We start from the raw sequence: 21,432 nt of genomic DNA on the forward strand, positions 1-21,432 counted from the left end.
TGTGAGTTGTGGTTGAAGATTCTGCTGCCTGCTGAAACAGCAGAGCAAATGAATAATGTAATGTGCTTTCTCCATTTTACCAAAAGCTTAGGTAACAGCTTTATTTACTCCTTTGTGGGGTTCTTTTTTTACACTTCAGCTTGGGAGTAAAGACAAGAAAGGCTTGAGCTTTTATTTGATTTTGAGTCCCTTTGAAATTTTTCATAATTCTACTCAATGATGTAATTTCTTCTGTTCTTTCTCCCCTTTAGTCATTATTAGGCTGCAAGAAGATACCCTTTTGGCTCTTTTGGTTCTGCTTTACCTTCAGGTACACATATAATAACTGGATCAATGGGACTATATAATGCAGAAAATGATCCTTCCACCACTATCTTTGCATGTGCATGCAGATTAAAGCAAACACTAATATTCAGATATATGTTTCTCTCATATATGATGACAAAAACTGACAGAAGGATTGCAGCTAGCAGGTATGACTAACCTACTTTTCAGTTGCACCTTCCACTGTTTGTTGTGCTGGTGGGCTGTTGGGGTTATGCAAGGGTATGTTTGGTACTGAGAAAAATATTTTTTAATTTTTTAATATTTGGTTGGTCAAAATATTTTATTTAGAAAAATAAGAAAAATGACTTCACCAATGAAAGTAGAGAAAACAATTTTTATAAGTCACATTCAAAGTTAATTGTCTCATTTCCACCCACCTAACGTCCTCAACCTCATTCGTTGACCATCCCAATCCCCGCCACCCTAAACCCCTACTACCCACCCCATCTTACTCCATAGTGTTTTTCCTAGATTGTATATTAATACTCAAAGTTAATATTTTTTTGCTTACTTAATAAACACTAAAAAATAAATAAGAAATCTATTTGTCTTTTCACCTCTTTTCCTTCGTACTAAACACACTCATAATTTATTTTTGTGGCTATATGCGATCCGGTATCCGATAACACTAGCCAATTAACTCGTGCTCGGCCTACCAAAAGGTTCTACTCTAATTTTCCATTCTCAAAGTTGGAATTCGAAATTTCTACCGCATCACAGTACTTAGTTTTATTATTTAAATGCAAGTATATGTAAGATTGATGAAGTTGTCAGATAGACATGATTTTTTGGGGGTGTCCCCCTTGAAATCCGCCTACTAAGTTGGTAATCTAAACAAAAGTGTAACAGCAACGTGTGAATTGTTTGTTCATAAATTTGTCATCTTGTTGTTGTTGTTTTTTTAATTATTATTATTTCATTTTACAATGGGTTCTATTATTATCTCATAAAAATATTTCTTGGATCTGGTGCCTATAGTCATTGCTGAGTGTACTGAACAGAAGTTCACAGTGACACAGAGTAGCAATGTACAAAAACCAATGAACCCAAATATAATAAAATAAAGAAGTGAGATAACATAATGTTAGGCCAACAAAATTATTTTTTGGTGCGAAAAAGAAAAAGAAAAAACACTTGATGAGTTACTGTAGTTATCACCAATAAAAGTATAGGGTTCCACCAAGTGGTGAAGTGAGTTTTTCTTTTGTGTTTTTTCCCCATCTTTTTTAGTTTCACTATCAAACCTTTTGAATAGTAGTATTTCTTTAAAGTGAGTAATAAATAGTAGTACTTCCTCTATCACAATTCATTGGGGAATATTTTTCTTTAATTTATTTTAGAAAGAATGTTGTCTTTTTATATTTGAAAATAATTCTATTTTAAAATTTGCATTTAAGCAATACTAATGTCCGAGGCTTGATTTAGATCATAAATTTATAACATCACAATAATTTACCTAGTGTAATCTCATAAATGAAGTCTGAAAAGAATAGAATATATGTAGATTTTACCTTACCTACCTTTATGAGGTTAACCATGATATTTTTTTTTAAAAAAATAATTTAAATTTTGTGTTCGATCAAACGATGTAGCATAAATGAGTTATGGCCAAAATCATCCTTAAACTATATTTCAAACTTATATTACATTCTTAAAATATTATTGTTAAGCAGAAAACATCCTCAAAATATTTAAAAGTAAACAACTTTCATCCTTCTGCTAGAATTTGTCAAAAAACTAGTCGATCCCACAAAAATCAAGTCATTCCTTCGTATTTATTATTTTGAGTTATGTTAAAAATAATATTGTGAACTTTTTGGGCAATTGAGTTTAGCATTATGCAAAATCTTTTAATTAACAATTTTTTTAAATATATTTTTTATGTAATTTAATATTAAAAAAATTATCAGTTGAAATATATTTCCTCTCAACTGAATCTGCTAGAAGCGGTCTTTGTAGGATACTTCCACTTCTAATAATGGAGAATGAAACTCGATGTAAGACATAATCAGAATTTTGATTTAAAACTCAAATGCGAGACATAATCAGAATTTTGATTACCTCAATATCAAATTACACCAAAAATTATTGATCTAATTACAATTTGATTTTGAAAAAGGTGAAGATAATTAAGCTTCAACTTCTTTTTGTTGGTAAAAAAAGAAGAAGAGCAGATCGTATACCCTCACACCTTTCTATCCTCACACCTTTTTAACATTTTTTGTTTCAGCAAGCAATGGTGTCCAAGATTTTTAATATTCTTTTTTTCATGAGCTTTTTATAGCAGTTAATGAATTATGCAGGAAAACTTTTTGTTCACGTGAATTGCACAAATTTTTATAGGATCTCTTAATTTTTTGACCATATCTAATCCCCGGACCCTGCGCATAGCGGGAGCTTAAGTGCACCGGGCTGCCCTTTTTTTATCTAATAGAAGGATGAACATTGTTAACTTTTAAATACTTGAAGGATATTTTCTGACAAAAAAAATATTTTAAAAATATAATTTAAATTTGAGATATAGTTTTTAAATGTTTTTTACCAAAACCTCTCGCATAAATTATGACGGAGAGTATCCCTCTTATATTAGACAAGAGTGGAGTTGGGCCCAAGATAAAGTTGGATAGAATGGGACCACAAAATAATGAATGGAGAAATGGACCAAATAAAAGCAAATATAGCCGTGGGGCTCAAAGCCAATAAATACTCGATGGAAGAAATTTGCTTACTTTTTTTCTACTACTTTCTTTATTCGTTGTTATTAAAAAAAAATATTTAAAAATAGGTTGATTTTTACTAATAAGATGAAGATCTGAAGGAAAATAAAAAGGATGTGTAAGAATCTTGGTTTTATAACATAGGTTTCTCTTTGCTTATTAGTAGTATTAGCGTTATTTTCGTAGTTTTTGATCCCCCAATTTTTGCTACTATATGTTTTTTTATTGTACTTCGGTTATCGTTTTATTTTGTTGTGATTATTATTCCTTTTCTATATATGCTTTAGAATGCTTTTTCTATTATTCGCGATGTCTTCATTACTTTTATTTTTTCCTTTTGAATCTGCTTTTATATGCGCTACTTGAGTTGAGGGATTTTCGAAAATCTCTGCATAAGGTAGAAATTAAGTCTTCATACAATCTACCCTTTCCAGATTTTATTTATGGGTTGTTGTTTAAACTGTTGGCAGTTGGACTCTTCTGAGTTAAAAATTAGAATATGTATCAAGGCATGACAGTAGGAACAACAAATATATTTTCCTAATAAATTAACTTTTATAACATGACATTTTGGGCAGGAAATATGTGGGAAATTAGAGATGGCATTAAACCACAAGGTTTGGGATTGTTAACAAACAATTTATCTGCTGAATTCACATTCACAATCATGCCCAACGTTTAACATGAGATATTTTATTCAATATTATTCATATATGCATTATCCAATGACCCCTTAATTCATTTATTGGCACACATGGCCTCCATCGATATAATCCAAGCTTATTATAATTTTCTGGGGGTGGCAATTGGGCAGGTTGAATCAACTTTGGGCGGATCATAATGGGTTAAGATAATAATTGGATCAAGACCCAACTCAACCTAAATTTGTTTGGATCAAAATGGGTTAAGTAATGTGTTATCTAATGGGTCAAGACCCAACCCAATTCAATTTTTACTAAGCTTAATTATTATTTTTTCTTTTAAATTATTTTAGTACCTAATAAAATTACTTTTTCTTTATTATGATTTATGGCTATATATAACATAACAAATTGAAAAAAAAAGTTGTTTAAACAATATTTTAACAAGATTTCTCATGAATCAATTCGAGTTACATATCAACTCAATTTTTAATGGATTGAAATGGATTGAGCTAATGAATAGACGGGTCAATAACCAACCCAAACTTATACGGATTGAACAGATTGGGTTTGATTTTGTTACCCCTACAATTTTCCATTCTCAATTTCCGAGCTATGTAACAGTTTGATTATGGTACACCGTGAGGCAATTAAAAAAACACTATAGTCAACTTATTATGTTATATTATTTTGCCAATTGCTTCTTCACTATAGGCTTGTCTAGCTCTTAAACCATGGAAATAACAAGGCATTCTATTTGCTGATGATGAAAAGTTGAGCTAAATGAAAATATATGAGCAGTAAGAAACTGAGAATTCATAGTCAATCCTATTTGTTTGGAATTGAGACATAATTACGCATGCAATTGTAAAGTTGAAAGTTATGACACTTGGACCTAACTCAATCTCAAAATATAGCTCATGAGAAAGAAATTGCGCGAGTTCAAATAAGCAAATCACCAATCCCTTTCCCAGTCAATGTCGTAATCTAAATTTTGAAACAATTTAATAATCCCTTCCTAAACATGGAAACAATTTAATGAAAACTTTCCATTATACCTTTAATGACAAGTTTTTATAGTCACACAGACACTATGAATATTTAAAACTACTATGACATGTTTGACATCATAAGTTCTGACAATCTTTCTTTAAATTATGTGTCAATCAAATAGACTTGCATAAATATGGAGTAGTATTCAAGAGTACCTGGCATAAAGATCATTAGCAAAAGTTCTATTGGACAAATACTGGAGCTGCACAATAGATTAAGCGCTAACTTCAGAAATCATTAATATAGGCCATATACTTTCCTTGTTCTTTTCCTTTACAAACTAATCCCATAATCTGTCCATTCTCGAAAATCTATATGCCAGTTTCAATTTCATGTATACACTGTACAACATGGGATCATTTAATGTCTAATACTCTCAGAACAATGTACTCGATACGGAGATGATCAAAATGAAAACCAGTTTAAGCATGTTCAATTTCTGAAGTTGTGCACTTCACTGAATTCCTTGGTTGTTGGCATATATTTGCCCATGTGCGTTGCTCATATCCTACCCAACCCTTGGCTAAGGGCTGGCCTGTGAAGCTCTACTTCAAAATTTTGTCCTTGCTGTTGTTCGAACCCAGCCTACTCCTACTCTGCCACCTGGTCACATTGGAAAGTCATCACTTTGCTCGCTTAGAACTCTGGTTCTATGGTAGTCCACGGTCATTACTACTTGATAAGGAGAAAATTGTATAAATCCAGCAACTGATTGCACCAGCATTTGACAATGAGCAGCATAATTTAGAAAACTATAGTTGTCTTTGGGCCACACTTGATCAAAATTGAAACACAATTACCTAACTTCCAACGAGAAAATACACTTCTTTTTCTCCACAAAGATGAACAACTTCATGCTTAGGACCTCCACAGCCCCTGAACAACTGATCACTGTCAGATATGCACTCTAGAACAATACAGATCTTCAATGAGAAACAGTTCGCCTTGGGGGTTTGGTAGAAGGGTGCAACAAATGTGAATTTCCTCAGTTCATCATGTCCTTCGATCTCATGCAAATCCAGGAAAACAAATTGAGGTAATTTTTCTTCTAGACTCATTTTTATCCACAACCTATTCTCACACGAGATGTTATGGAGTGTGATATCTAAAGATAAACCAACAGGCAGCCCAGAGATGAAAGGAAGAGGATTTTGAAATTCATTGCCTTGAAAATGCAGTTCAGCTTCCATATATTTGAGATTTCCCGACAAAACTACCTTTCTTGGAGTGAAATGCTCAAGTGACTTCAGAAGGAGATAAGGATTGTCCAAGATTGGACAACTAGTGGTGTAATCACTCAATGACTTCTGAACTTCCACCACAAAATTGGATGATTCCGTGGATCCTTCTCCACAAATATGCTCAATACAAGACACGACAGAATGTAACTTCTTTAGAGTAATCTTGTTCGCACAGGCTTCCATATTACAAAGTGTCAGTATACCATTTGCAATTATTAACTCTGAGATAAGAAAATTGTCCTCTTTGGTTAAACCTATTAACTTATATCTCATATCCCTCAGGCATCTGTCCAGTTTTTTCAAAGAACACTCCAATTTCCCCCATTCATAGAAGTAGAACTCCTTGGAAAACACCAAGTGTGACCATATGTGTCCAAGTTGTTCCAAGGCATCTATATATTGCAAAGCAAACACTAACTCACCCCTAAGACTGTGATTTGATATTGTTCCCAATTCTGCCTTCAAACTCCTGCATAAACCATACGGTTGAGTAACATTAGTAGCATATATAGAATTTGATACCTTGACTGGAATATACCTAAAAATTACAAGAAGCGAGATGTGTCTGAAAAGATAGCCAATAATTGCAACAGAAGGCAACTTTGTCTATAAACTATTATAGGATTTCCTGCAAGAACTCAAAATAATATAATGATTTTTTTAAAGAAAAGTATAACAGTTGTATTCAAGGGTGCGAGTTACTAAAGAATTGCAACCTCAGTGTGTGAGTTACTTCATTGATCAATCCAAGTTTCAGTGATGGCCAAATGTCTATTACCACCTGAAGGATGACATTCACACAATTTCTCTCTTTATTATGCTCAACCTGGAAGTCTAAAAGCGAGCTTTCCGCTTCCTTCATTTGTGATTTCCTACAAATGTGATATTCAGAGATTTCACGTCTTTGCATCGATTGCCCATCACCTTCCTCCACATGCACTTCCATATAATTTTTTGGACAAGGTAACAGATGATGCTCTTCCATTTTAAAAAACTCTGATGCAGAAACAAATATGAATCTACTGCAACAAGAAAGATAAGCCAAAAGTGTTCTCTGGTCAACTATATCAGCCAAACTGCGAGAGACTCTCCCTAATAGTGTGACTGCATAAGAGAAGATTCTTGGTGGAACGCTGCAAGTTTGTTGCTTCATTGAGACTGGAGCAGAGGTGGCTAACACTAGATATGAAGCTTCCCGCACATTGTCATAACCCAACTTGCCTCCAGAAGAGGGCTCTATCTGTGCATACATTACATAGTGACAAAAGAAAATTATACAAGTGAAATTGTAATAATATAAAGAACAAGGAGATTAAAAATATCTTGAAAGCTCTTCGATTTCCTTACATGTGCAACTAAAATGTCTAAGATGCCTGCCTTTTAAAATGACCTATTGCACATTTCTCACCGCCCAAAATAAGTTGTTTACCTTGACATATGTATTGTGATATGATAAGATCATGCATGAAACTCCTACTACCAAGGAACCCTACTTACTTTTCACTTTTGTTAGTTACATATATTCCACACAGATGATATAATTGTGTCAAATTAATTGAAAAACTCACACAAAGTGAAAGATATGTGATCTGAATGCACAGCGAGATCCCTATTAAGTAAAGTTAGAAATGTCTATTTTTAGAATCTGAACTGCTGAATTAAACAAATATAAGTACTCATGTTCAACATGATTAGTTATTTAAAAAGTCTGGCAAAAGAGGAACTAACCATGTGTCTAGATTAGGGTAGGAGCGAATTTGACCAAAAAACCATTTTTTTTATAAAGTAAGATGTTTCATTCACAAAAGAGCATCAAGAAGATTCATAGTTAACAAGGAAAGGAAAAGGCATTAACAAAAGAACTAATGAATCCCTTTTCAGTGTCAATCTAAGATAACGGAGCTAACAAAATCAAAAAACCATATAATATAAAAGAAATAGAAAGAGAATTTTCAATTAGTTGAAAAGGCTAATATGTACAAAACTCATAACATCTTACACACGTAAAGAAGCTCAGCATACTAATCATTGGAAATGCTCATAAAACCATCAATTGGGCTAACGTACTAGATGTTGAAAAAAGAGCTAATGTACTGGACGATACAGGGATCAGTACTTGCCATTTGGGAAGCTTCATTAATCAGTCTGACTAAAAACTTTCCGTGGTTTTGACCAATCATGAACAAAGCAGAAAAGACTTCAGCTTCATCCTGAAAATTATGATTTAAAAAAAACAGCAAAATCATAACAATAACTAGATAACAAATGTACCATATCTAGGTAAACTATCTACTAATAAAAAAAGGAAATGTCATAAATAAAATCCCCAAATAGGGATATCAAAAAACAAATCTGCTTCTCCTAAAAAAGTATGCATAAATATAGAAGAAAGGATACATATCCCCTCCGAGTAGTACCATCTTTTTCAAAGAGACTGGAACTTTGTGAGGGACCGAGGGTCTTTATATTCCCCCCAAAACCAGTTTCAAGTGATATTATTACCCCATTTCTCAATCAACCCCAATTTTAACAAAGGTGTTAATCACATACCAATCATTGCTTGCCGCGTATTAATCTAATTGAAAATACTTTTTTTCATATTTATATTTTTTCTTATTTTCCTTCTTTTTTTGACGAAGTAAAGAGTTGTCATTGAAAATCATCAGGAAGATGCTATGCGAGCAAGAAGATACAATAGTTGGCTATCTCTGCTCCATTACACAATAAGTCTAAACGAAAAAGAAAGGAGCTAACAAAGTCCAAAAAACTGTCAATACTATTTAGAATTGCTTGTCCAGGGTTAGAGTTGCTTCATTTAAAGCAATCCAAGTGAAGCAGCCTTTGGAGGTATTTTGATCTTCCAGACATGATTCCACGGCCACTAAGAGGACCAACTTTACAGGAGATATTCTTGAAGAAGTCAATTTGGTGGCTACTAATATGCTTCTAAAGGCCAACTCCATGAGTTCCTGAGCCTGTTTTAGAACACCAATGACTGTGGGTTCCAAACTAGGCATCAATTACAGTCCTCCGAAGTGTTGTATCTTCATGACCATATCTCCATAACCATTTCATTAGCATGCTCCTGTTGTGTAGTCTCGAATTTCTGATTCCAAGGCCTCCTTGTGATTTTGGCTTTGACTTTGACCCACTTTACCAATGAAAACTTGTGAGTCTTGACTATTACCCTCCCATAAGAAATTTGTCTGTCTGCTTCAACACAGAACTAGGCATAGGGTAAAGTGACATGAAGTATGGGGGAATGCTTTCGGAAGTGGTGGTGCAGCAAAACTGGATTCGTGAAGAAGAAGAAGAAAGAAAATAAAGAATAAGGAAAAAAGTAAAAATCCATTTTTAAGAAATTTTGCAAAAATAAAATTTTAAACGTTTTTTCTTTGTTCCTCTTGCTCTTTAATTGAGTGTATGCACTCTTTATGCCAAGTGGCCTAAAATGGGGCAAATATTTCCACCTCAAACTGGTTCAGGGGATAGTAGGAACCCTGCACTGATTATACATAACAACCTCCCGCCTCCCAAACTTGACCAGATTTTCCTTTATAACCTTAAACTTTGCAGGGGACCAATTGCCCACTTAACAACTTTGCAAGTAGTATTATTATCCCCTTTCTCGACCACCTAACATAAGAGAGCATGAGTTGATAAAAAGCAGGTTAAAATTTACACTTTTTTTCTCTTATTACGCCATTTTAATCTTCTCATTTTATTTCTCTTCATGTTTTTTTTTTAACTTGGCAACTTTGTTTTATATTACAAAAGTACATGGGTTGTACTCAAACCTTATATACAAATGCACTCCAAACTCCGCTACTCTCTATATTGAGTCTAAAACATCAAATATAGAGGCAGTGTCTTTTGAGTATAATTGATTACACCAAAAAATCAACAAAATGCAGTTTAGTTTATCTTCCTGCACTCTATTTTCTATGCATTCAAAACATCTCGAATTCCTCTCTTTCCAGATTGCCCACCAAATTGAAGCAGGGATAATTCTCCATCTAATTCTTTTGCAAGGACACTTACCTCCTCCCAGCTATATAAGGTCTCAATAACTCTCCTAGGCATAGTCCAGGATATGCCTATGAGGCTCAAGAAAATCCTCCAAAGCTGCTGAGTATATTTGCAGTGTAGAAATAGATGGTTTACAATTTCTAAGGTTTCACCACATAGGAAACCCCTAGAGCATAAGGTTATCCCCCTTTTCATTTCATTGTCCTGGGTCAGGGAAGCTTCCTTAGCTAGTAGCCAATAAAGCATGAAACTTTGTATGGAATTCTACACTTCCATATTTGTTTCCAAAGCCAGATGGGGCTCTGTTGGCTTGATTGATCCATCAACCAATAAGCTGAGTGTACTTTGAACTCTCTCCTCTATTGTTGCCTTTCCACCAAAGCATATCTTCATTTGCCTGAAGTCCAGTAAAGTATCCAGCCATATTGAGGAACTCTGTCAACCCCATTACCTCCCATTCTCAATCATTTGGTTGTCTCCTGAAGATGAAATTCCACCCCTGTGGTGTCCAGGGTTTAGCAATAGTACTTTGTTGGAACAATGCCAAATTGTAGATGTCAGGGAAAAGGGTTTCCAGGTTACCTTTCTCATGCCATTCATCCTTCTAGAATTTGATCTTGTTCACATTCCCCACTTTCATCTTGAAGTTGAGTTTAACTTCCTCTCGTAAGGCTCTTATGGATCTCCATAAACTGGTCCCATAAGGTGTAGTCACAACCTTAGTCATCCAACTGTCTTCATCCTCATATTAGGCATCTATCACTCTTTTCTAGAGTGTCTGGTTTTCATTTGAGTATTTCCACAGCCACTTCATTAAGAGTGCTTTGCTATGAAGTTCCACTTTCTTTATTTCCAGACCACCATTCTTCTTTCCAATTGTCACTGAATTCCATTTTACCAGAGAAAACCTCTATTTTCTTTGTTTCCTTACCCCAGGAACTTCCTTTTTATGTTGTCCAACCTTTTAGTGATACCTACTGGGATGGGAAACAAAGACAACATATATGTTGGGAGAGCATCAAAGACTGAATTAATGAGGGTCAGTCTTCACCCTCTTGACAGATACTGAGTTTTCCATCTGGTCAGTTTCTTCTAACACTTCTCTACCACACCATTCCAAATTTCTATGGACTTGGATTTTGCTGCCAATGGCATACCTAAATAAATTGTAGGTAGAGTACCAACTTCATTCCCTAGGATTGAAGCTAACAAGTACATATTGTTGACTTCATTAATAGAATACATAAAACTTTTCCTCACGTTAATGTGCAACCCTGACACCCCTTCAAACAAAACCAAGATCACCCTTAAGTACTTCAGTTGGTCGTCCTCAGCTCCACAAAAAATCAGTGTATTATCTGCATACTGGAGATGTGTCACTTCCAAGCTTTATATTTCCTCACTACCCACATCAAACCCTTTTACCATCCTCTCATATTGGTTGTCTTGATCATGTTTTTAAGCCCCTCGATTGCAATTAAGAACAGAAAAGAAGACAATGGATCACCCTGCCTGAGTCCTTTTTGAGTTTGAAAGAAACCTGCAGGGGACCCATTAATCAGAACAGAGAATTTGACTGTAGAAATGCAAAATCTACTCCAATTCAACCTTTGGTTTTCTTTTTCCCTGTGCCCATTACGATCTTCACTAGAAAATAGTATTTAGGGTCATTTGAACTAGTATTTAGGGAAATCAACATGGTTGTAGATATGGGGAACACAAAATTTGATATTTTGCATGTTTTTTATTGTGGTATGAAGTTGAGAATCATAAATTGTTATCCTAAAGCTATAATATCAGATCCCACCCCACTCCACCCTGCAAAAAAGGCTTTTTTTGCATTGCCTTCATCAGAAATACATTGAAAAACTCATCAAAAATAGTGAGACTACCCCACCATCAACAAAACCTATGACCACCATCCTCACCATTTTCTGCCACCATTAGGCCAACCGAGTCCTCCTCCACCTCTCTCTCAATAGATACTTTTAGCATTAGAGTCTAGTCTGATATTTTGGGGTTATACCTTTCTCTACTAGCTCTATCCAAGTCTATTTCTAGGATTATTTCCTTCCCTTTTCTCCTTTTGGGTATCACTCAATGTGTTTAACAAAAGTTCATCATTACCTGTAGGCTATGTAATTCGGACATCGATTCATGAGCTTGACCTTAATGGTATTTAATTAATGACTTTTTTGTACCTTAAAATAAACTAACAAATATTCCTTTTCTCATTTAAAAAAAGACATGAGTCTTTAGGGATTGTAAGCCGGTGATTTGATATCTTAGAAACTGGATCGACAAGTCTGAATTAGATGACTTTTTGTTAGGTAAAAAGAGTTGATTAGGGAAGTGAAAAGGTTAACAAGAGGTGTTTGGGTCTCTATTGGGGGTTTGTTTGGGGTGATGTTGAGGGTCTGTTGGGGTGGCCATGGTGTTTCAATGGTGGAGAAACTGACGACAGAAGGTGATAGAAGGGCAGTGGATCTCTGAAGATTGAATGTCGATGATAATTCTTGAGACGTCTCTAGCGAGGGGAGTAAGAATGATTAAAAAAGGAATAAAATAAGAAAAAGAATATATCAAAAGGAAAACAACAACATACACAGTGTAATCCCACAAGTGGGGTCTGGGAGGATAGAGTGTACGCAGACCTTACCGATTACCCCTACCTCGTGGAGATAGAGAGGTTGTTTCCATAAAACTCTTAGCTCAAGGAGCACATATCAAAGCAGATGGAAAAGAAAGTACAACAGTAAAGAAGACATGGGAAATAATGGGGGAAGCCTTACATAGAATTTTTAGGAAAAAACAAGGAACAGTAACCACAATAACATTAACTAAAGCACAAGAAAGATGTATTAACAGAAATCAAAACACAAGAAACTGCTAATAGTACTAGTATGGAAGGAGAAACAGGTACGGTGCACAAAATCACCACCTCGCCTGTCCCGGAGGAAAGCGAAACAACATATATCAAAGGGAAAAATGAAAAAAAATAAAAATAAAGAGATCGATATGTAACACCACTGGATTGGGGCATGACAAGCACCTCCTTTCTTAAAACTGGGATTGGTCAAAAAAGGGGGCCAATCATATTACTTAGGAGTTGTTCGGGGGTAATAGAACCCTTGTAAAATTTAAGATTGTAATGAAAAAATCGAAACGAGTTTGGAGGGGAAAACCTTTTGTATTTTCCAAAAACTTAAAGCACCTATTTAACATTTCGATTCAAATCGGCAATTCGCCGACAAAATAGAACATTGACCCATCATTATCAATATCAAGTCTTGTTTGCTTGGAAAGGCAAATACCTTTTTCTAATTTAAATTTTTTAACGCCTTTTTGCTCTATATAGGTGATAACCTAATTGGAAATAGATTTTAGTTATGTTAATACATTTACATTAGGTCCTATACTTCCTAGGGGGTTTTTAGCACTATTAACGATTCAAATGCTAGTAGGAAACATGAAGAACTTTTAATAGTTCTCCTTTTTATTTTTATTTTGTATAATGTTGGCTTGAGAAGGAGAACCTAGAAGCAACGGTAAAGTTGTCTCTGTGTGATTTATAGGTCAGCAGATCGAGCTAGAAGTTTGCCATTGATGTTTGTGTCAAGGTATGTTGCCTACATAACACCCTTTTGAGGTGCAGCCCTTCCCAAGATCTGCGTGAATCCGAGATGCTTCATACACCAAGCTGTCTTTTTTATATTGTTGTCCTTGGATGAATTTAAATAAGGAAACATGGTCAATGAGGAATCACATGGCCAACCCGTTCTTATATGGGATTGAGGCGTAGTTGCAACTACATGAAGTGGGCATCTAAAGGGAGAGGTAGTATTTGCCGAAGGTGGAAGAATATCAATTAGTTGTATTACTATTTGGACTTCCAATAATGTTTGTGAAAAAATGGAAATGACCAGCAATTACTGTTCAAGAAATTGGGGAAAACTTGGAATGGCGAGACTAATGTAATAAAATCATTAAATTTGTAGAGAAGAGTCAGTAAGGAAGAGAGTTTCAAGATTGTATGAAGCTAAGTTAGAGTTCATGTGGCTTATATTAAGAATCAGGCAAGTTCCATTAAGTCTAGGATTGGATACCAGCATAGAGACTTAGAGACGGATTACAAAATTTGACAGTATGGAAAGAAAGAAATGAGAGATGTTAGATCAAGTCCATACATGATGTGAAATGAAACTGTTTAGTGTTTTTATTCTCTTGGTGCAAAGGAAATTGCATAAAGGAAGTAGATGAGCTGGTAGATTTCTTAGAGTCTAACCTTACTACCTTGGAATTTTTTTGCCGGAGGTGGCCAGCTCCTTAATGCTGAAGAAGAATTATCAAAAAAAAATTGAAGTTTATAAATTCATACAACGACCTCAAGTTGATATTACAATAATACAGAGTCAAATATTCAGAGAAATTCAGTGAATTTCTAAATATATATATAGGGCTTGGGTAAAGTTTGGAAGCTATGGGGCTCATGTGAATCCGTAACTGACCTTCTAGATCCACCCAGCATAGAGCTTAAGTGGGTGCTTTAGCGAGATTCCAGAAATGTGAATAGCAATGTGAAACAATCTTTCTGCAACATACCTGAGGATACAATTCCAAATCTCTTATAAGTCCATCAACACACATTTTGAACATATCCAATCTCGGTAGTGCCGTCAGTTTTAACACCTTTCTCGCTGCACATCTTATCAAGCTGTGACTGTCTAGTAGAATCCCAAGAAACTGCATAATCAAATATAAAAAGTTTAGAGGAAATCTAAACGGACTTTTCTTTCAAATGAGCAGAAGCAAATACGATATAACATATTTCAATAGATATAACATATTTCAACACTACAGTAGTCAATGTTTTCCTTATAAGTAGCTATAGCAGTTGAATTAAAAAGAGAAAAACATCAAATTCTTGATGTCTAAAAAAGCACAGAAAAATGAAGAAAGGGATAAATCAAGACATGACCAGCATGCAGAGTGAATGAACAAGATGAGAAGATGGAATTTTTTACCAGTTTAGCCCATCAATAGTTAAGAAGTTGCACCATGTTAGATCAAGCTGAGAAACAAAACACTAAATGCAGCAATATAGCAAGATATGGTCCAGGTGTAAAATTTGAACGAGGTGCAGACAAAGTAATCACACTTGCCTGTGTCTCTCAACAAGAAAAATCAAACAAAGGCCTCTAGATGAATCAAAGATTTACCGTGTGAAGATGTGGTGGTTGCACCTTTAGATGGCCAGACATTGCCATATGATGCAAAGTATCCAAAGCTTGTAATCTTACAGCTATTGAATCACCATTAAGTATGCCCATCAAGAAGTTCACAACCTCATTAGAAAAACCAGAAGAAAGGATTGCTAAAGCTCGGCAAGCAGATTCTCTTACCTTCAATTAAGCAAAAGGGAATCATACTGGCATATTCTTTATTGAAAAGTTTCTTAAATTAGAGAAAGTGAAATAATAATCGACTCTCAGAACATGGCAAACACAAAAATCGTTACCTCATCAAATTCATCCTCCAGTCCATGTAGAAAAACAAGAATAGCACTCTCTGCTGGTATCCTGAATAGTGTCTCAGAAAACTGGCGAGGAAACTTCATTTCTTTTGTTGTAGACGAAGCTTTCTTAGATAGCGTTTGAACGAGAATATATTCAGAAACAGTTTCAGTTTCAATCTTCCCAAGGGCATTAAAAACTTCAACCCTGACCTTGACACTCATATCTCTCACCATTGAACATAGCTGCAAGCATATCATGTAGAATGAGAAAGGTTAATCAAAAAGATATCTTGCATTATTGTTTATATGGCCATTGCACGAAAACAAGATCAAAACATTATTTTAAACATATTATTCTAAAACATTTGAAGCATTTACCAGGAATAGTTGAAACAAATTCTAAAAACGAGAAGGGAGAGAGAGAGAGTACATGCTGGCTAATTTGGTTTCAGACAATTATGATTCACAAGATGTTCATGCCAAAACTCAGACACCTCATGGCAACATTGTTGTTAAATTAATATGAGAAGTATCTCCAATGGTTTCTTCTGATCTCCCCTCCAGAACCTAATTCAGCAAATCCAAATGACTCATTACAAATATTAAGTCTATAAAATTTTGCAAATTGTTCTAAAGCGGCCTGATTTGGGTGCCATCTGCCTCTAGAGACTAGAAGCATCAAAATTATCATTAGTTTTACTTCTTGTTTTAACTTCTTTTCTTCCATGTAGGTAAATACCTTATACCATTTTCAACCGAAGGGTAGCAAGGGTGAGATATTAACAGAGATGACTTTCATGTGACACCCAATCTGACAGATAAGGAGAAGAAAAAACCTGCAGAAATAATGCATCAGACCAGCCCACTTCACTTTCTTGCTTAGATGCCACAATCAACTGCCCGCATGCACTAACCTGGATCAGCAACAGGAGTAAATGAATTATTCATTGATTATAAATATCCTCTAAGCAGGAAAAAATGAAAATCTCCGATCTTTACTTTTCCTATAGCAAAGAAAATTTTATGTAGTAGTTAATAAGATTAAACATCCACAAAAATGAACCGGTTGGTCAACAACTCTGTGTTCTTGAAACAACTTCAACATTTATTTCAGCAAGAAACCTGTACAGGTTGTTTGGTTGGGCTAGAGAGGAGATCTAACCTCCGCATGAATTTCAGCCTTATTTAATGCAATGTGTGATTTGCTACTTTTGTTTTTCTCCTAAATCATACTTGCAAAAGTCACGTGGGAATCTATGTATCATTTTATGTGGCGTAGAATATGGAATAAGAATGCGGGTATATGTAATAGGAGTACATAGATTAAAAACACTAAAATGGCACCTAACATCATAATAGTGAACAAACTTTTATTCTGTCTTACAAGAAAACACATTTAACTTATACAATACTAAATTGCAATATATCAAAGCATCCAAAAAAGAAATAAATTTGTACATTATATCATTTGCATTACTAATCTCTGCATTGAAATCACTACATTACTAATCTTTGCATACCTGGTTTCTAAACCAAACGACCTCTTAGAGCACGTGAAGAGCTTTACCCAATTTCTCCAGCCACAGATAAAAAAAAATCTAATCCAAGAGATAACCGCCTCGTCCCCACCCACCCAAAAAAAAGAAGGATGAAACCTTACACCAAAAAATCAACCCTCAACATATTGATTGCAGAATATTCAAATAGTATAATTCATTACATTTGCTTAACATATATGTTAACAGGTCTTCATCAATGCAAAACCCACAACAATCTTTGGTCAAAAAAACTTTAGAAGTCAGAGTTAAGTTGTCAAAAACTAATAACTTTACCTTCTCAACTTATTTCTAGCACAGAAGATAACCAGAACTTGACAACACTTTTTTTCTAGTGCCAACAGACGACCAAAATTCAGAAATGCAACAAAATTAACTCAAGAAGAATATATAGTTAAGTTTCACTGAAAATGGCCAAGAACAATTCATATTCAATCACAAAATAACATCTTTCTAATGAAATCCTCATCATACTTTGTCAAAATAAAATAGAACAAAATAATAGCCTCATCATAACCTAAAGTAATAGTAACAATTACATTCTTTTATTTATCAGGTTAGTAACACTTGCATACAACTACTACTACTATTATGCCGCTATCAAAACTTAGTTGGTTCGGTCATATAAATCTTCAATATCCATTTCGCTCCATTTACACATGTTTCATGCCAATAGTAAACAATTTGGATTCTATAACACTATAGGTTCTCTATACCTTTCCTACTGACGTACAAATAATACATATATTTCAAATAGTAACATGTACACATCGAGCACTTGAAAATCTTACCGCACGAACTGCAGAACATCGTACCGAGTCCTCAGAATCAAACAGAAGCTGAACAGCTCGAAAATAGCAACCTTTAATGAGACTTTCATCTTCCACAACAATGCACTTACACAAATCAGCTAATCCATTCAGAGCAACATTTCGAATATAGGGATAGGGGTCTTTCGTAAACCCTAGCAGAACCGTAAGCAAAACCGACGGCCTTATGTCAAATTTACTCACATTTAAAAGTAACCAATGACGAACAGAAACACAAGGCCGAAGAACAAGAGAGAGGAATGTTGATTCATCATTAACGTTACTATCTGAGATGGAGAGACACGTGAGGGCATCAACGAGTAACCTCGTGGAGGTTGAAGGGAGCAGAGAGAATTCACGGACGTCGGAGATGAGGTTGTGGTGGAGGTGTGGACAGCGATGGGAAAGAAGAGAAAAGAGGCAGAGAATGTGATGGTGGAGAAAATGATGTGAATTGGAGTTGGAGCTAGGGTTTTTCAGAGATATAATTAGGATTTTGGCGATGGATGAAAGTGTAGAGTTGGAGGTGGAAGAGTTGGAGATGAGAGAGAGAGCTTGTAAGATAGCTTGAGGATTGTTGTTATCGTTGCTCTCCAAATTACTCTGGAGAAGGTGCTCCATCGGCGGACGGGCGGTGATCCCTCACCGGCAAGGCTCCTTTTTATTGATTGGTAACTCCAAGTTATAGACTGGAAAGAGGAAAAGAAGAAGAAAAGGTAGAGAGAAAAACAACAGGAGCCAAAAAAATGAAACAAAATTTAAATAAATAAATAAAAGACAAAGAAAGGTCTTGCCAACAATCAACCAATATTCTTTAGTACGGTCTCCACCGGTTTCTACCCTTGTTCATTTGCCTTACCTACAAAACCATCAAAATATCATTATGTATCATATTTGATTACATAGCATTTAAATAGAAAAAATTAGTCCTATCAAAAAGAAAGTAGTATAAACAAGCTTAAACTAGAGTTTGATTTGATCAAATTAACAATATTGTCAAGCTAAAAGATAAGCTCATTTCGTGGGAATACAATTTGAGATGAAAAATTTCAAGAAAGCCCCTTGGTTCTATACCCAACTCATAAGTAGAAAGTTTCTCCGGCATACGTAATCGATCGAACACTACTTGAAAAAGATTTAGGGATCAACCCTTAATAATTCTGAATACTTCTACATCAGTAAGGCAGAAAAAAATTAAAACTCAATCTGATGATTTCTTAATAACTTCAGTCTAGATGCATACAAGTGAAGTAGAACTACATACTCCAAATGCTTAAAACGTCCTTCATCATAGAAGTAAGATGGGGTTGTGCTAGCTCTTAGTGATTTCAAACACAAATATTACAGATTCATAATCTCTAAACAAAACTTGAAAACACTTCCCTCTCTTACTCAATAAATGCAAAGAATGAGAAAATTGAAAACACGATATTTTTAAAGAAGAGAATATTACCAGACAAGGAGCAGCGAACAGAATCCAACGACAGCCCGTCGGTTCAGTCGGAAAGAAGGGAACCTTCGCCGGAGGGTTTGATGGTCGATGTCGTCGGAAGTTTAGGGTATTGTGATTGTTACTATTCCATGTTACTTTGAATTGAGAAAATTTGGGTTGGAGACCCATTCAAGTCTCCGATTAACAAATGGCCTTCTATTATTTACTCAATTTAAAATATATCAAAATAAATGAGAAAAGGGACTTAATGAATAATTAGATAATAATTAAAATATTAGATAATCTAGGGACCTATTTATAAATAAATTAAATATATAAACTTAATAGTAGTAATATTGACTGCACATTCAAAAAATATTTACTTGGATCGGCCACATTCTCTCTTTCTCCTCCCTTCTTGCCAAGAAAGATTGTTTCAATTTACTCATCTTTTAAACTCTCTTTTTGAGTATTCTTGAATTTCTAAATTGTAAGTTTTCTACTCTCCCTTAACTCTAGCATCAATCTTATTTTGTAAAGAAAAACATTGTAGTAATAGAAATTTTCTCAATTTTAATTAAAGTTTATATGAAGTTATAGTTAAAGTAATTGCTTTTTCTTTGTGGGTGTTGTTTCTTGATCATAACTTTTACTTGTTCTTTGAAGAATTTATGGTGCGAGTCGATCCTAAAAATGATGGCCGCGAGCTAGAAGAGAATCAGGTGCACCTTCATTTTTTTTAGCTTTTCAACTTAAATTTCTCATCTCAGTGAGAAAGGAATCATTATTGCTATAATTAAAGTGACAGATAATAAATTGATCTGACTAAGTAAAAATCTGTCACGATTTACGTGACCAATTATTAATTAGTCTACTCAATCAACCATCGATCTGCTTTATAAAATCATTCAAAAGGCTAAAATATTTTGTTTACCAAATCAGGAGATTGATAGTACATTAATCTGAACAATGTAAAAATCAGGCTGATTTTCTAAATATATAATAGACCGACTAATAGTTGGTCGGATCGATTTACAATCAGTCCTTTAAAATATTGACACCAATCTTTAGTTTTTCTTATTTGTCTAGTTGATATTACATTTGTTACAATATCTTTAGGAACATGATATATCTAGCGAAGGGGATGAGTCTTCTAAAACCATTAGTGATGGGGATAATGCTTCTAAAACAGTTAGTGATGGGAATGAGTCTTCTGAAACATCTAGTAATGGGGATGAATCTGCTGAGGAGAATGAAATATTATTGATACCAGAACGTGAAACCTCAGTAGACCTCTCCCAATATAGTTTGCGCAAGGAATTGGAGGACGAGGATCACTTTGATGGACTTGTGAGCATTTTATCAAGGTGGGATGTTGTTAAAATTATACAATATTACTTGGAGAAGGAAAAAGTGTACAACCAATTTATGAATAGTTGTTTTGTCTGCTTATTAAAAGTGAACCTAGAGAATTGGAACAAAAATTTTTGTGGCCAAATCGTACACTATCTTCTACAACGACGTATTGTAAGCTTAAAGAAAAAGAAGGTTTGGTTCATAATTGATGGTAAGCCAATTCGATTTGGTATGAAGGAGTTTGCTATGATTACCGGACTGAATTGTGGAAAAATTTCCACTGGTAAGGCTTTATATGATGAAGGGAAGGCAAAATATTTTTTAGATCTAGTGTTGAACAAAAAGCGTAGTCTAACGAAAAATGATTTAAAGAAAATATTAAAGAGTGACAGATTTGATGCGCAAACAAAGTTGAAGATCGCTATGGTGTGGTTTGTTGAGTCTTTTTTACGGGCTGGTGATCAAAAGTGGGCTGTTGATATAAAGAATATGAAAATGGTGACAAACTTGAATTACTTTAATGCATATCCTTGGGGTAGGCGTTCTTTTGAGATGACAGTTGAGTTCCTTCTAAAAGTTAACTTAAAGAAAAAATTTGCAGAATGGAAGGAAAATAATTCTACATCTAAAGGTTATAGCTTGCAAGGATTCCCTTGGGCTTTTATGGTAAGCTTAAATAATTTTATGGTGAGATAGATATTGAATTGGTCATGACAGATTATGTATCGATCTGAAATTAAATTGGTCATAACAAGT

General features: G+C 34.6%; 1 protein-coding gene across 1 annotated transcript; it reads right to left on the reverse strand.

Moving 5' to 3' along the window:
• Positions 1-4,952: 4,952 nt before the first annotated feature.
• On the reverse strand, positions 4,953-19,514 carry LOC129886753 (protein SIEL). The gene is made up of 9 exons (XM_055961588.1): positions 19,342-19,514; positions 17,871-18,747; positions 16,360-16,437; positions 15,527-15,766; positions 15,228-15,410; positions 14,611-14,751; positions 8,100-8,189; positions 6,696-7,219; positions 4,953-6,448 (listed from the first exon to the last, which is right to left on the reverse strand). The coding sequence occupies exons 2-9, from the start codon at positions 18,507-18,509 to the stop codon at positions 5,539-5,541; spliced, it is 2,805 nt and encodes a 934-aa protein (XP_055817563.1). The 5' UTR covers positions 18,510-18,747; positions 19,342-19,514; the 3' UTR covers positions 4,953-5,538.
• Positions 19,515-21,432: the final 1,918 nt, after the last annotated feature.

This window comes from Solanum dulcamara, chromosome 4, assembly GCF_947179165.1.
Source record: "Solanum dulcamara chromosome 4, daSolDulc1.2, whole genome shotgun sequence".
Lineage (NCBI taxonomy): Eukaryota > Viridiplantae > Streptophyta > Magnoliopsida > Solanales > Solanaceae > Solanum > Solanum dulcamara.